The following is a 15,364-nucleotide window of genomic DNA, read 5'->3' on the forward strand; positions in this document are numbered from 1 at the left end:
GTAAGCCATCGTTACCAAACAACTACAAACCACTTCCATTAACACTTGCAAGATGCTTGGATATTATTTTTTACTTTTCTTGTTGACAATATATTCACTACTTTCATTGAAGTAAATGGATATTATTTTATCTGAAGTCTGAACTGGTTTCAGAAAGAACTACTTTGCAACTCTGAGAGTGCTGGCGCAGCCTACAGGATGTCAACAACAACCACACCAAATCAGAATCAGTCGTTCGGCCAGCAGCTTTCCATAGAGTAAGATGAAATGTGGATTGAGAGATCTGGCAGCTGTGTTTGGATGATCTTGTGTGAGAATTGACGATTTTGTCAAAAGTACATCTATTGAGTAAATTAAAAGTGTCCAAGTTTTTCCAATATTTAGTGTTGTCTTTTTGAACAGGATGATATATACTATTTACTTTTCACTGATCATATGAGGGAGAGAGAGAGAGAGAGAGAGAGAGAGAGAGAGAGAGAGAGAGAGAGAGAGAGAGAGAGAGAGACAGAGAGAGAGAGAGAAAAAAATAAAATAAAATAAATAAATACAAATAAAAAAGGTCCCTGGGAAACATTTGCTTTCGCGTAACCCCCAAAATCCACGAGTGCGCCTGCGCCGGACAAAGGCGGATTTTGGCCCGGGAGCAGCCGGCCGAGGGAAACGCCCGGCAAGGGACCACTCGACCCGGCTTGGGTCCAATCACTCAGACGAGCGCCCGTCCGACAGCTAGGAACCTCGCCAAGTCGGCTTGTGTCAACCTGAAAGGGAATGAGTTAAAATTTGACGGCACGTCGGCATTATAAGGCGAAAAGATGACTGTTTAGCTTAAATTCTTCAAAATAATATTTTATACTGGTAAGACACCAGAAGAATGGTTGCTTAAATGGGTTGTAATGAAGCCAATTTATAGGAAAGGTAAGCCTTTGTTACCAAACAACTACAAAACCACTTCCATTAACACTTGCAAGATGCTTGGATATTATTTTTTACTTTTCTTGTTGACAATATATTCACTACTTTCATTGAAGTAAATGGATATTATTTTATCTGAAGTCTGAACTGGTTTCAGAAAGAACTACTTTGCAACTCTGAGAGTGCTGGCGCCAGCCTACAGGATGTCAACAACAACCACACCAAATCAGAATCAGTCGTTCGGCCAGCAGCTTTCATAGAGTAAGATGAAATGTGGATTGAGAGATCTGGCAGCTGTGTTTGGATGATCTTGTGTGAGAATTGACGATTTTGTCAAAAGTACATCCATTGAATAAATTAAAAGTGTCCAAGTTTTTCCAATATTTAGTGTTGTCTTTTTGAACAGGATGATATATACTATTTACTTTTCACTGATCATATGAGATAGAGAGAGAGAGAGAGAGAGAGAGAGAGAGAGAGAGAGAGAGAGAGAGAGAGAGAGAGACAGAGAGAGAGAGACAGAGAGAGAGAGAGAAAAAAATAAAATAAAAATAAATAAATACAAATAAAAAAGGTCCCTGGGAAACATTTGCTTTTCGCGTAACCCCAAAATCCACGAGTGCGCCTGCGCCGGACAAAGGCGGATTTTGGCCCGGGAGCAGCCGGCGAGGGAAACGCCGGCAAGGGACCACTCGACCCGGCTTGGGTCCAATCACTCAGACGAGCGCCCGTCCGACAGCTAGGAACCTCGCCAAGTCGGCTTGTGTCAACCTGAAAGGGAATGAGTTAAAATTTGACGGCACGTCGGCATTATAAGGCGAAAAGATGACTGTTTAGCTTAAATTCTTCAAAATAATATTTTATACTGGTAAGACACCAGAAGAATGGTTGCTTAAATGGGTTGTAATGAAGCCAATTTATAGGAAAGGTAAGCCTTTGTTACCAAACAACTACAAACCACTTCCATTAACACTTGCAAGATGCTTGGATATTATTTTTTACTTTTCTTGTTGACAATATATTCACTACTTTCATTGAAGTAAATGGATATTATTTTATCTGAAGTCTGAACTGGTTTCAGAAAGAACTACTTTGCAACTCTGAGAGTGCTGGCGCCAGCCTACAGGATGTCAACAACAACCACACCAAATCAGAATCAGTCGTTCGGCCAGCAGCTTTCATAGAGTAAGATGAAATGTGGATTGAGAGATCTGGCAGCTGTGTTTGGATGATCTTGTGTGAGAATTGACGATTTTGTCAAAAGTACATCCATTGAATAAATTAAAAGTGTCCAAGTTTTTCCAATATTTAGTGTTGTCTTTTTGAACAGGATGATATATACTATTTACTTTTCACTGATCATATGAGAGAGAGAGAGAGAGAGAGAGAGAGAGAGAGAGAGAGAGAGAGAGAGAGAGAGAGAGAGAGAGAGAGAGAGAGAGAGAGAGAGAGAGAGAAAAAAATAAATAAATAAAAATAAAAAAGGTCCCTGGGAAACATTTGCTTTTCGCGTAACCCCAAAATGCACGAGTGCGCCTGCGCCGGACAAAGGCGGATTTTGGCCCGGGAGCAGCCGGCGAGGGAAACGCCGGCAAGGGACCACCCGACCCGGCTTGGGTCCAATCACTCAGACGAGCGCCCGTCCGACAGCTAGGAACCTCGCCAAGTCGGCTTGTGTCAACCTGAAAGGGAATGAGTTAAAATTTGACGGCACGTCGGCATTATAAGGCGAAAAGATGACTGTTTAGCTTAAATTCTTCAAAATAATATTTTATACTGGTAAGACACCAGAAGAATGGTTGGTTAAATGGGGTGTAATGAAGCCAATTTATAGGAAAGGTAAGCCTTTGTTACCAAACAACTACAAACCACTTCTGCGCTTCTTCTAAGCTGCGCATTTGAAAATATGTATGAGTAAAGCAATAGACACTCCTCAATGTGTGTAACGGTTTGTCCCCATGTCACAGCTGTGGATGTTATGTAAGGTATCTCATTGTGAGTATTTTGTGCTGCGTCAATGAAGCATCTTAAGTAGTAAAATCAGTCAAGGTTGTGAGTAAAAACAACAACGTCGATGTGACAAATGTCACGTCATACATAGACAACCTTAACACCATGAAAAATAGAAATGATCCGAGACACTAAATGAAATGATACCACTAGTTTTCCCTGTTCAGGTAACGATTGATTGGTCACTTAGGTTTGAGACGTGACAAGAACAGCCATGTGGCATGTGGGGAGGCAACTGTAGCAGAAATAGTGGTGGATGTTGATTTTGTCAGAAGCGAATCAGAAGATGATGTCAGGTTACAATCAGGTTTGGGATGTCCTCCATCAACGAAATGGTGGTACATTCCACCAGGGATTCTTTTCCAGAGCGACATAAGGCACATTTAAAAATGTTTTTTCCTCAATCTTGTTGTGCAAAACAAAATTCATTTCTGACGTTGCACAGGTTTTACAAAAAAATATAGTTGCTATATACTTGCATCAGAACCTCGAAGTTCTGCTCTTCCCCCACAGCTGCCTGCGATGACTACAGATTGGCAAATAGCCGGGAGGGCGTGGACGTCATCGACACAGACCCAGCGGAGATGTGCAACAGCAGCTACTTAACAAAGTCTGACAACTCCTCTTCCTGTTTTAGAGGAGCATCCTGGAAAACAGTGAAATTAAAGTGTCTTCCGTGTTATAGTCTTGCTGCCCGTCCGTCAATGGTAAGATATGATAAAGTTGACATTCTTACAAATCCCTCGATGAAGGGTTTGACTATTACTGGTTGATCATATTTCATTTTTAGCATAGTAGGGTTACTTCACATTCTTGACATAGTCGCTATTGCAACTGTTCAGGATAAAAAATAACAAGGGTAGCATTACCATTGTTAATACGATAAAAGCTTATTATGGATTATTTTATGTTTGGAAAATATGAAATACTCACCATAATTGTCACCGTTGTCGTCGTCGTTGTTCTTCTTCATCCTCATCATATCAAATACTCAATATCAATTGACAAAGTACAGTTTGATCTCACAAATTAGTTAGTGTATGTGATAATGTCACTGTTACGGCAATAACCATTATCTTATGAATTCAGGATCCAGCGGCATCCTACACGGGGGATCTGGACTTTGATCTCGACGTTGGAATGACTCTGAAGCTCAATGTATCAGGAAGTGAAACAATATTGTACGTGAGTGCATGAGTGAAATATTTATCTTACCCTACGAGTTTTTGCACGTGTCCAATTGACAGCATTTCTGCGATCTCACGCTGTTGGCACTTTGTAATGCCACTCCCCAGAATAACTGAATGAGCTTACACTGCACCACACTCCATCACCGCTCCCCAGAATAACTGAATACCCTTAAACTGCACCACACTCCATCACCACTCCCCAGAATAACTGAATACCCTTTAACTGCACCACCCTCCATCACCATTCCCCAGAATAACTGAATACCCTTAGACTGCACCACCCTCCATCACCGCTCCCCAGAATAACTGAATAACCTTACACTGCACCACCCTCCATCACCACTCCCCAGAATAACTGAATAACCTTACACTGCACCACCCTCCACCACCACTCCCCAGAATAACTGAATACCCTTAAACTGCACCACCCTCCATCACCACTCCCCAGAATAACTGAATACCCTTAAACTGCACCACCCTCCACCACCGCTCCCCAGAATAACTGAATAACCTTAGACTGCACCACCCTCCACCGCTAACCCCTAGAATAACTGAATAGCCTGACACTCCGCAGCCATTCCCCAGTTTACAAGTAAATATCTTCACACTGCAATCATGTCCGCCTCCACTCCCAAGCTTAAAAGGGAATATCCTTACACAGCACCCATGTCCGCAACAACTCCCCAGCTTACATGTGAATATCCTTACACTGCACCCATGTCCGCCTCTATTCCATAAAATAATTGTATATCCTAACAGTGCACGCATGTCCGCCTCCACTCCCCAGCTTACAAGTGATTAGCCCTACACTGCACCCATGTGCGCCTCCACTCCCCAGCTTACAAGTGATTAGCCTTACACAGCACCCATGTCCGCCTCCACTCCCCAGCTTACAAGTGATTAGCCTTACACAGCACCCATGTCCGCCTCCACTCCCCAGCTTACATGTGAATATTCTTACACTGACCTCATGTCCGCCCCTACTCCCCTGCTTACTAAAGAATAGCCTTACAGTGCACCCATGTCCGCCGCCACTCCCCAGCTTTCAAGTTAATAGCCTAACACTGAAACCATGTACGTCTCTATTCCATAGAATAACTGAATATCCTTACAGTGCACCCATGTCCGCCCCAAACCCCCGGCTTACAAGTGAATAGCCTTACACTGAAACCATGTACGTCTCTATTCCATAGAATAACTGAATATCCTTACACAGCACCCATGTCCGCCCCAAACCCCCGGCTTACAAGTGAATAGCCTAACACTGAAACCATGTACGTCTCTATTCCATAGAATAACTGAATATGGTAGCCATGCGCCCAGGTCCGCCTTCATTTCAAAGACTAGCTAAATATCCTGACACTGAACCCATTTCCACCACCACTAACGAGCTTACAAGTGAATATCCTTACACTGCAGCAACCATGTGTGGCTGATACTTCCCAATCAAGACGTTGTCTATCTGTTGTCGTTGAGGTGGGACTATCCCAACATTGGACTCTATACAATTATCTTCAACACTCGTCAAGGAAACGCATGGGGTGCTGAGTTTCGGACCGACTTTACCCCAAACAGTTCGGACAACTATGTGATTGGGATATCCATAACAGAGACATCTTTCCTGGTAGGTTTGTCATGTGTCAATGGGTAGAAGGAAGTTTGAGTCTGTTAAATATTAACAAATATCCTTACACGTCTTAGCTGCTGATATGGGTGTAAGAATCTTTATCAAGATGTCGCTATATGCAATAAACCAGAAGTTGTTGTCCATAAAGTTGTACGCTTTCTTACTTACTCACTAACTCCGAGAATGCCGGTCCAACAGTCAGTGTTCACTGTTGATCTCCACGTCTTTCTTGGTCGGTTGTTTAGTCGTGTGTTAGGTATTGAGATATACCTTATTTAGGAATTGGTATAGCTTACCAGATTAGGACATCAACGAACCATGGTTTCAATGTATGGTTCCCTACATAATCTAATACTTTATTTTCCAGACGTACGTCGATGGAACGTTGTGGATGACTAACCCAATCCGCATTCCTCTCAGCGGTGTCCGACGTATCGACTTTGATGGATTCACTGCAGTCAATGAATTCAACATCGGGAAGGGAATGTGTTGAATTTTAAAGCAACTAGCTGTTGATTTCCTTATCAAATTTGAGATGTGTTCTGGAGGCAATTGTTTCATTGTCACCAATATATCCCTAATACCTTCAGCCAAATGTGTCATCACATCGATGCATATATTATTACACCATGGCCGACTGTGATATTTAGCTAACTGACTTTTAATGGCGGAGCCCGAAACAGTCAGTTGTCAGGGCAGTTTTCAAACCAATGGTTCTACCAACATATCAGAACACCATTTGTCCTCATGGGTTGATATTTTGGCAGCAGTGGTTTGCATCACAATTACATTATGAAATATACATTGGCCCTATATAGCCACACCGATAAGTTCTGGATGTGGTATCAATAAATCATTGAAAAATAACAAAAATCTCTTACTTTCGGTCATCATCAGTCGACCAGAATGATTCTCCTGGACGATAATTTTGAGTGAATTCTACAATGTCGACTACGTGAGATATATCCTTTTGTGTCGTCAAAAAATAAACAATGAATCAAATGATGTTATCAATAACGTTTTAACGGGTACAATACTTCTTGTTTTGAGATAAAAGTAAGTATGTGTTTACGCTCCCGAGATTGTCCAGCTACATTTAAGTTAGTTTATAACACAATGCTAATTGAATTATGAAAAGATCGGTTTTCTTTGTCTGACTTTGTGGATGACTCGACAACTCGGCAACGTGAGTGTACAGATTGTCGTTGTTCCTGACCATACTTACAACAAGATATATGCCAGTTTAAATGCCGGTTGTATGTCATGACTGCAATACCCTGTCCTCTATATATTTATTGCAAATAAACTTAAACAACAAATGTAGCATATTTGTCATTTTAATTGTGGCTTCAATATTGTACAATATCGCCAGCGACTGAAAGGATGATGTAAAACCTGCTGGGGTCCATGCAGGAAGCTAGGTACTGTTAGTCCAAATGGTGACTAGTATAGTGCTCTACCTTCAATTGCTGGCGATCTATAGCCCGTTTTTACAATGTATTGTTCTATATAGTATTATTTCATTATGGACACATATTAGTTGTAAAAATATATATCTGTGATACGTCCCGTAATGTTACTGTCCTTTGCTGACAGGTTTTTATATAGTCTAAATTGATGTTTTCATAACGCATAAATTTCTTTAGTCACGATATGGCTGAAACACTGCCGATGTGACTATTAATCTTAACTCACGCACTCACTTAAACAACAGTGGGAATGTATGTAATTTGAACTCTTCATGACTACCGTATGTGGCTGAAGGATCAATATGAATTTATACTTTAATACCAAATGTATACTACAACATGTATGTTTTTTTCATGTGGATCTGATTTGTGTTTTCTTTCCTACTCCTTGGGATCCGGCTTTAGAGTTAGGCCATAAACTTGCCATGAGACAAAAGTTGTGTTTGGTGGTTAGGCATGTCTGATTGAATGTCAGCGTACCCACGCGGTGCCATTGCTCAAATGACTGATTACATGTTTGTCGTTTGCTCACCCTTGATTATTTAAGAGACGCACATAATACAATCCATGACTAAAATTATAATAAGAGTGGGTGTTAATACTTGCCTCCTTAACAATGCACAGAGCAATACCATCATGCAAAGCACTATTCCGTACTATTTCAAGGCATCTACATTGGTCAACATAATGCCCAGTTCCTCTCTACATTCCCTTCACGGAATAAGAAAAGATAGCACTTCCCTGAACCGACCTACACAAGGAATCACTTCTCTTCATTGAGATACCTAAGGTAGCACTTGGCCCCAAGGAGCTACACAAGGAGACACTTCTGTAAGTGGACCTACCCAAGGTAGCTCTTCTCTGCAAGGACCTACACAACGTGACACTTTCCTTTAGGAACCTACACAATAGGGCAGGTTAGTGTGGAAAAGTGCCTCATAACCCAATGGTTTGAAATTTGGTTGAAATATTGATCATGCCTGTTGTGTGCAAGCACATATATTCTAGCAAAAATTAGCAGTGAAAGACGTTCACGAAACATGTTTCTTTTGCAGCACATCAGTGGGCAGTTTTAATGTCTCGGCCCAAACATTTATTTTGTTGATGACTCAGTATTACTGACAAATGATACTGAGCTTAAGATGCCGATCAGGATCTTCAGTACATCAGCACAGACACCGACCCACCCCAAGCAAATATAAAATATTAACGCCAGACAGGGACCAGTATCGATTATCGCTGAAACTGAACAGATACATCAAAATCTAAAATAGAGGTAAAAACTATTTGAATATATAACTAAAATCAGTGATTTAATCATATGTGATTAATCGATAAATGATTCACGGAATGTAGGATTTTATGTACGTGTTGACATTTGATTGGTATGATGATCCTAAATCTATGCTACATTGCCCACCATACATGTTTCCATCAACACCAAGCCAATACGTTCCGGCTAATGTCTTTGTTGTGTTATGAAGCACTCAAGTCACCCTTGTTGTGAATGCATGAATTCTTATTGCAATTCCTTCTCAGCACTTCTCATCAGGATTAACAATGGTCGCCTTCGGTGTATTTTGTATCCAAGACAAGTAGCAGTGTTTGAAGGCATGTGGGTGTGTACATTCGCTAGCGTACAATAATTGTCATGTTGTCAATTCCCTTTGCACTAATTTACCTAGAAACCAAAGACAACAGTGACATCACCTCATTTGTTTTATTCTTTATATGAATCCATAAAGAATAAGAGTGTCAAAAACATATTAACAAGTGTATATGACAAGAAGGATGACTTTAACTTTCTAACAGTCAACTTTGCCTTTATGTTCAGCAATATTCCAGCAGGGTTTGTGATATAATCGAACATGATTTTTCTTCAGAAAATGTCTTTCATCTGTTTACTCAAAGGGTGCTCAATCAGAGTTGCATAGCACAAAGTATTTGTTTCAAAATGTTTTGGAAGACCAGTGGCTGACATTTCAAAAAAAGATTTCGAATCACTTTGCCTCGTATGTTTCCGTAATGTTGGACTTGCCGTTGCATGTTTTGGTGACGAGTGAGGAGTGACGTGTACCTGTTAGCCAACACTTGGCATCTTATGATTCCGTAATGTTGGACTTGCCGTTGCATGTTTTGGTGACGGGTGAGGAGTGACGTGTACCTGTTAGCCAACACTTGGCATCTTATGTTTCCGTAATGTTGGACTTGCCGTTGCATGTTTTGATGACGGGTGAGGAGTGACGTGTACCTGCTAGCCAACACTTGGCATCTTATGTTTCCGTAATGTTGGACTTGCCGTTGCATGTTTTGGTGACGTGTGAGGAGCGACGTGTACCTGTTAGCCAACACTTGGCATCATCACTATTTGATCCATAAACTCATGCTTGGGATAATTCATTCTGATCAGAGAAGCAATGCCATAGAAAATACAAGTATAAGATGTTTCCTCAATGGGGAGAATGTTTAAGAGTCACCCTTTCCGATTGCTACCCCATTACAATGTAATCTGATCAAAATTCACTTGCATTCATTTATGCCGTTCAAAAACGAAAGATCCGTTCACAGGAATATACATGTAAGGACGGCAACATTGACCTTTGAAATGACTATACATGTGTCTCTCTGTCTATCTCTCCCTGTCTCTCTCTCTCTCGCCTAAGAAATCTCCCTTCCTAACTAACACAACCTACCAGATACATCTGACCCTTGGTGACACCAGCTTACCACACCCTTACTAAATCCTCATATTATTTCACCCCTGACCAACTTGTCGCAGATGCTGCTATGTCCTCTGTGTTAGTGTACAACATAGACAGTGGCACCAATGTGACATTCAACAGAAGGTCTGAGATGGATGGTCTGGTGTTTGCCGGGAGTCTAAAGAAGAGACCAACCAGGTGGACATGAGAGTGAGTGAGAGAGTGAGTGAGTTGGGTTTAACGCCGTTTTGTACAGTATTCCAGTTATATCAAGGGGTATCAGCTTATTGTCGGAGGAAAGTCAAAAGTGATGGAGGTCTCAAACGTTAACCACCTCGGTGAAACGCGCGAACACGGGTATGGTGCTGACAAACCTACAGACATAATCGGGGCGAACCGGGATTCGAACCCACAATCATAGGTTTCTGGTGTGCCCAAGGGTCCCAACCCTGAAAAGCCAATAGCGGCGCCTCAGACGACTCTGCCACCCGTGCCCCCACTGGACATGAGGGGTAGGTTTTTTCTCTCTGTGTCATTGTCGAGGGCAGCGTAGCTTGGTCTTGCACAAGGACGTGCAGACTTACTTCGTGTCCGGGAGTGGATGCCATGGAGGTGAGGATTTTACTTTACAAACGTTTTCGTGTAGGTTAAATCACTACAAGCTCATGTTTCCCCAAACGTAAAGTGCCGATATGTTTTTGAAAATGAGTAAGTGGTTGAGTGTGTGTGAGTGTGACACTTACATCAAAGCATATGTTAGAGTAGTATGACGCTCTTTGAATTTGTCCTTGTAGGAAGAGCATGGTCGAGTGAACCTCCAAAGTTTAGGCGCCAAAGGCTGAAACAACACGCTCAATGTTCCAATGTCGTATAAGGGGTACAGGGCAGCCACCGCGTGTCCAGGTGCTGACATTAAGAATGTCGTTAAAGACATTTGTCACTGCTAACCAAATGTCTTCCTGTCTGCGATATTCATCTTGGAAAATATTACTGATCATATATGTCATACTGAGTAGATCTTCATTTTTTCGTTAAGTACCCATGACTATACTAATTATGACAAGTCACAATACACCTTGTTTCCGTTCATATCCCACGCTCCAATGTCAACACCAGTTATGACGACCAGGCATATTCCCACATCGAGGACCCAGACCACATACTTACTGTTAAGTGTATATATTGTTATAATACTGATGAATGTGAGTCGCATTTTGTCATCTAATATACACGACAAACATACAGAGAGAATGGCAAACCTCACACAATACAATAGTCGAGGACAACATTCATATACGCCAACAGTATTCACTGTCTGAAGCTAAGGAATTCAGGTCTTCATCAAAACGACTCCAACAATGCAGAGTGATGAGAACATCAGGTTCACGCTGAAGAAACACCTTCTCTTGTCGCATGATCAAACATCGATGAGGTGGGGACATTTGTCTTTTGGAACATTTGAGAGTTGTGTCTATCGTTGATAATTATGTTTTCTACCAAATAAATATAGTGTTGATAGATATTTGTGTGTAGCATAACATTGTCAATAAGGATAGTTGATGAAAATTCCATCTGAAAAAGCGTGTGGGAAAATAGAGTTAATTTAATTAGCTCGTTTGTGTCAAAACAGTCATTAATAATTGACCGATACTTGATGTAAGGCTAACGTGGAAAACAAAACGTGGGAAAAAAATGGTATGATACTTTAAGCAAGATAGTGGCAATAGAATCGTAAATATTTGACTTGTCATAAATAAATAAAAGAATATCAACGCCATAGAACAACCAGTCTCCAAATAAACTCCTTTGGTCGAAAGGGTAAAAGGCCGTGAAATATATATGAATGGATCACCTGCAACTCACACAATGTGCATATAAAAGTACACGCCAGTTGCCCTACATCTCTCATCAGCGACGGTAACATCCAAACAAACCTTACAACGAAGGGATGGACCAGAAAGCCAGTCACACCATAGCGCACTTCCTGATTGTTAGGAAACTAAAAACGATACGTTACATTTGAATTATATCCACTGTGCACAAGCTCATAGCAACAAAAAGGAAAACGTTTAAAAATGTTTGTAATAGAATGCTGTTTCATGCGGGGTTTTTTAAACTAAACTTTGAACTATGTCAACTTTGCAAAAGCGAATAGACTGCTTATTAACAAAAATAAATAAATGTTTAAAAATGTGTACAATGCCGAAGTTTGAAGGCTTAATGTTAAATACCCTATCACCATGACATCCATACTTTCACTGTTGCTAAGTCCTGTGTTTCCACAACTTTACTTCCCAGCATCTGTCACAGGTACATGATCATGTCAAATAGTAAGTAGGACTTTACGCCGCTTTTAGCCATCATTCCATCAATATATGAAAGGTACTGGTACCAATGAACTTGACACATTGATCCAAGGGGCTATTCCACGTCCCCATAGCTGTGGCGATGCTTATCTCTGGTTCCACGTTCTCAACATCGATACTGACGCCTTCCTCAACACTGATAATCCCACGAGATAAGATTGGCGTTTGTGTTTCACGTCAATGCAGCAACTTATTCTCAGGACATCGTCCACAAGGTAAACACTTTTTTTTAGTTTTGCATTAGGAATTGTCATTTACATGTATTTTCTTTAGTCTGCAGTTTTATTAAATGTACGTTTATTACAAAGCACAAGTATACCAGCGTCATAATTGAAAATGTATTGTGAAGCACGTCAGTTTGATTAATTCACAGTTTTAAAGGATTCACTGTAACAGTGCGTTCATGTCTAAAATGCACGTTAGCCTTTTTTAATCTTAAAAGCGTCAGGTGTTTAAATCCCTAACAGAATGAAAGTTGTATGAGTTTAATCTGAACATATTTAAAGCGTAAATCTCAATAATGTTAGATTGCAAATGTGGTGAGTACAAATGAATTTGAAATTTGTTTCAGAATGTATTCGGGGGATAATTTACTTTCTTTCTGTATTGTTTGGGAAATTAGAAGAGTGTGTTACTTGGTTATCGTTATAGTGTCCTACCCAGTCGAACTTCTTTGTCTCCTATCCAGTCGAACTACTTTGTCTCCTATCCAGTCGAACTACTTTGTCTCCTACCCAGTCGAACTTCTTTGTCTCCTATCCAGTCGAACTACTTTGTCTCCTATCCAGTCGAACTACTTTGTCTCCTATCCAGTCGAACTTCTTTGTCTCCTATCCAGTCGAACTACTTTGTCTCCTTCCCAGTCGAACTAATTTGTCTCCTATCTAGTTGAACTACTTTGTCTCCTATCCAGTCGAACTAATTTGTCTCCTATCCAGTCGAACTACTTTGTCTCCTTCCCAGTCCAACTACTTTGTCTCCTATCCAGTCAAACTACTTTGTCTCCTATCCAGTTGAACTACTTTGTCTCCTATCCAGTTGAACTACTTTGTCTCCTTCCCAGTCCAACTACTTTGTCTCCTAACCAGTCGAACTACTTTGTCTCCTATCCAGTTGAACTACTTTGTCTCCTATCCAGTTGAACTACTTTGTCTCGTACCCAGTCGAACTACTTTGTCTCCTACCCAGTCAAACTACTTTGTCTCCTATCCAGTCGAACTACTTTGTCACCTACCCAGTCGAACTACTTTGTCTCCTATCCAGTCGAACTACTTTGTCTCCTATCAAGTCGAAATACTTTGTCTCCTATCCAGTCGAACTACTTTGTCTCCTACCCAGTCGAACTACTTTGTCTCCTATCCAGTCGAAATACTTTGTCTCCTATCTAGTTGAACTACTTTGTCTCCTACCCAGTCGAACTACTTTGTCTCCTACCCAGTCGAACTACTTTGTCTCCTATCCAGTCGAACTACTTTGTCTCCTACCCAGTCGAACTTCTTTGTCTCCTATCCAGTCGAACTACTTTGTCTCCTATCCAGTCGAACTACTTTGTCTCCTATCCAGTCGAACTTCTTTGTCTCCTATCCAGTCGAACTACTTTGTCTCCTACCCAGTCGAACTAATTTGTCTCCTTTCCAGTTGAACTACTTTGTCTCCTACACAGTCGAACTACTTTGTCTCCTATCAAGTCGAACTACTTTGTCTCCTATCCAGTCGAACTACTTTGTCTCCTATCCAGTCAAATGTGACCTACTCGCATACTACATGGTTGTCACTAAACGCAATGTAGACCCTCAAAAGCTGCTGATGTCATAGACAGAGGTTGTTTGTTGTATATCATCCGCTAGCTTGTTATTGAGGAAAATTAAATGAATGATAAAGTCAATGTGATGTAATGTTAAGGCACGTGTCAAACATAATGTTTTTTGGTCAGAACATTGTACTTATTGTTTAGGAATTAAGAAAGGGGAGGTAATGTTTATCATACTCTTTCCTTTGTAAATTGACGCAATAGAAATAAATCTCTATGAAAATGTTGGGAGTCATCTGCTCCTGGAACATATATGTTTTTTTATTTAGTTTGTAGATTTGTAGATTTGTAGTTTATTGGAAACATTTTTTTTTTCATTGGGGTTTAGGTGTAAATGTAGATGAAACATAAAAAACAATATTATTGTTTGCACAAGGGAAGTAAAAATGAATGTTGGTATTATGATGGGAATAATTTGGAAATTGTAAACCAAGCCTTTGTAATGTAATTAAACAGAGTAGTTTCTTTAATCTGATGGAATAAAGCAACATTTGCAGAAAAGGTTATGATCGTATTATTACAAAATTATTTTACTATTAAGACTTTGGTTTATTGATCTGATACCTGTATCACCAACTGTGGGCTATGATTCGGAATTTGGGGTTTAGCGAAATGCCCATTTAACATTGTACACGTATGGATTTAGCAACGCTTGGGAAAATCAATATTGATCTGATAGCATATCCGTGTGCATGTTAATCAAACACAGACTGATGGATACCTATGTTCAAAGATAGCATGAATAGTTTCAAAATGCTGGTAAACTATTTGTATATAAATATGAAAGAGATTAGTTTCAGTTTCAATCATATTTAGAAAGTAGTGACTTAGTGCGTGCTTTGTGTTTAATGCCACTTCGAACAGTTTTCCAGTCATATCACGACGTGCCAGCTTAATGTTATCAAGCCAGTGCTTTATTTTCTATATATACAGGTTTAGATTGAAAACATGCTAAGACTGAAATCATGACTTATCTAGACTGAAAACATGACTCATCGAGACTGAAAACATGTAAAGCTCCCAGACGTTTTTAATCTAAACATGTTTAGAGACTAAACTCAATGCTAACACGATTGAAAACATTACAATGACGTTATGGGAACGTGCCTAGGTTTGTGTTTCAGATGCAAGTACATTGTTTAACCTTGTCGGTCTTGTCTGATGTCAAGTGTATACCATCCATGTCTTCAAATGCGACTCCAACTAAATATATTTGCTTATCTTTCAGTGCAACAATTGACGTCAGATGATACTCGGCATACCACCGTTAACACAGCA

General features: G+C 40.4%; 1 protein-coding gene across 1 annotated transcript; it reads left to right on the plus strand.

Moving 5' to 3' along the window:
* Positions 1-3,435: 3,435 nt before the first annotated feature.
* On the plus strand, positions 3,436-6,232 carry LOC124118648 (the record flags this gene model as incomplete). The annotated part of the gene is made up of 4 exons (XM_048392049.1): positions 3,436-3,629; positions 4,012-4,103; positions 5,532-5,736; positions 6,107-6,232. Coding segments are annotated over 4 exons (617 nt in total), but the record flags the coding sequence as incomplete, so codon positions are not given.
* Positions 6,233-15,364: the final 9,132 nt, after the last annotated feature.

This window comes from Haliotis rufescens, unplaced genomic scaffold (assembly GCF_023055435.1).
Source record: "Haliotis rufescens isolate VD_foot unplaced genomic scaffold, xgHalRufe1.0.p SCAF_107, whole genome shotgun sequence".
Lineage (NCBI taxonomy): Eukaryota > Metazoa > Mollusca > Gastropoda > Lepetellida > Haliotidae > Haliotis > Haliotis rufescens.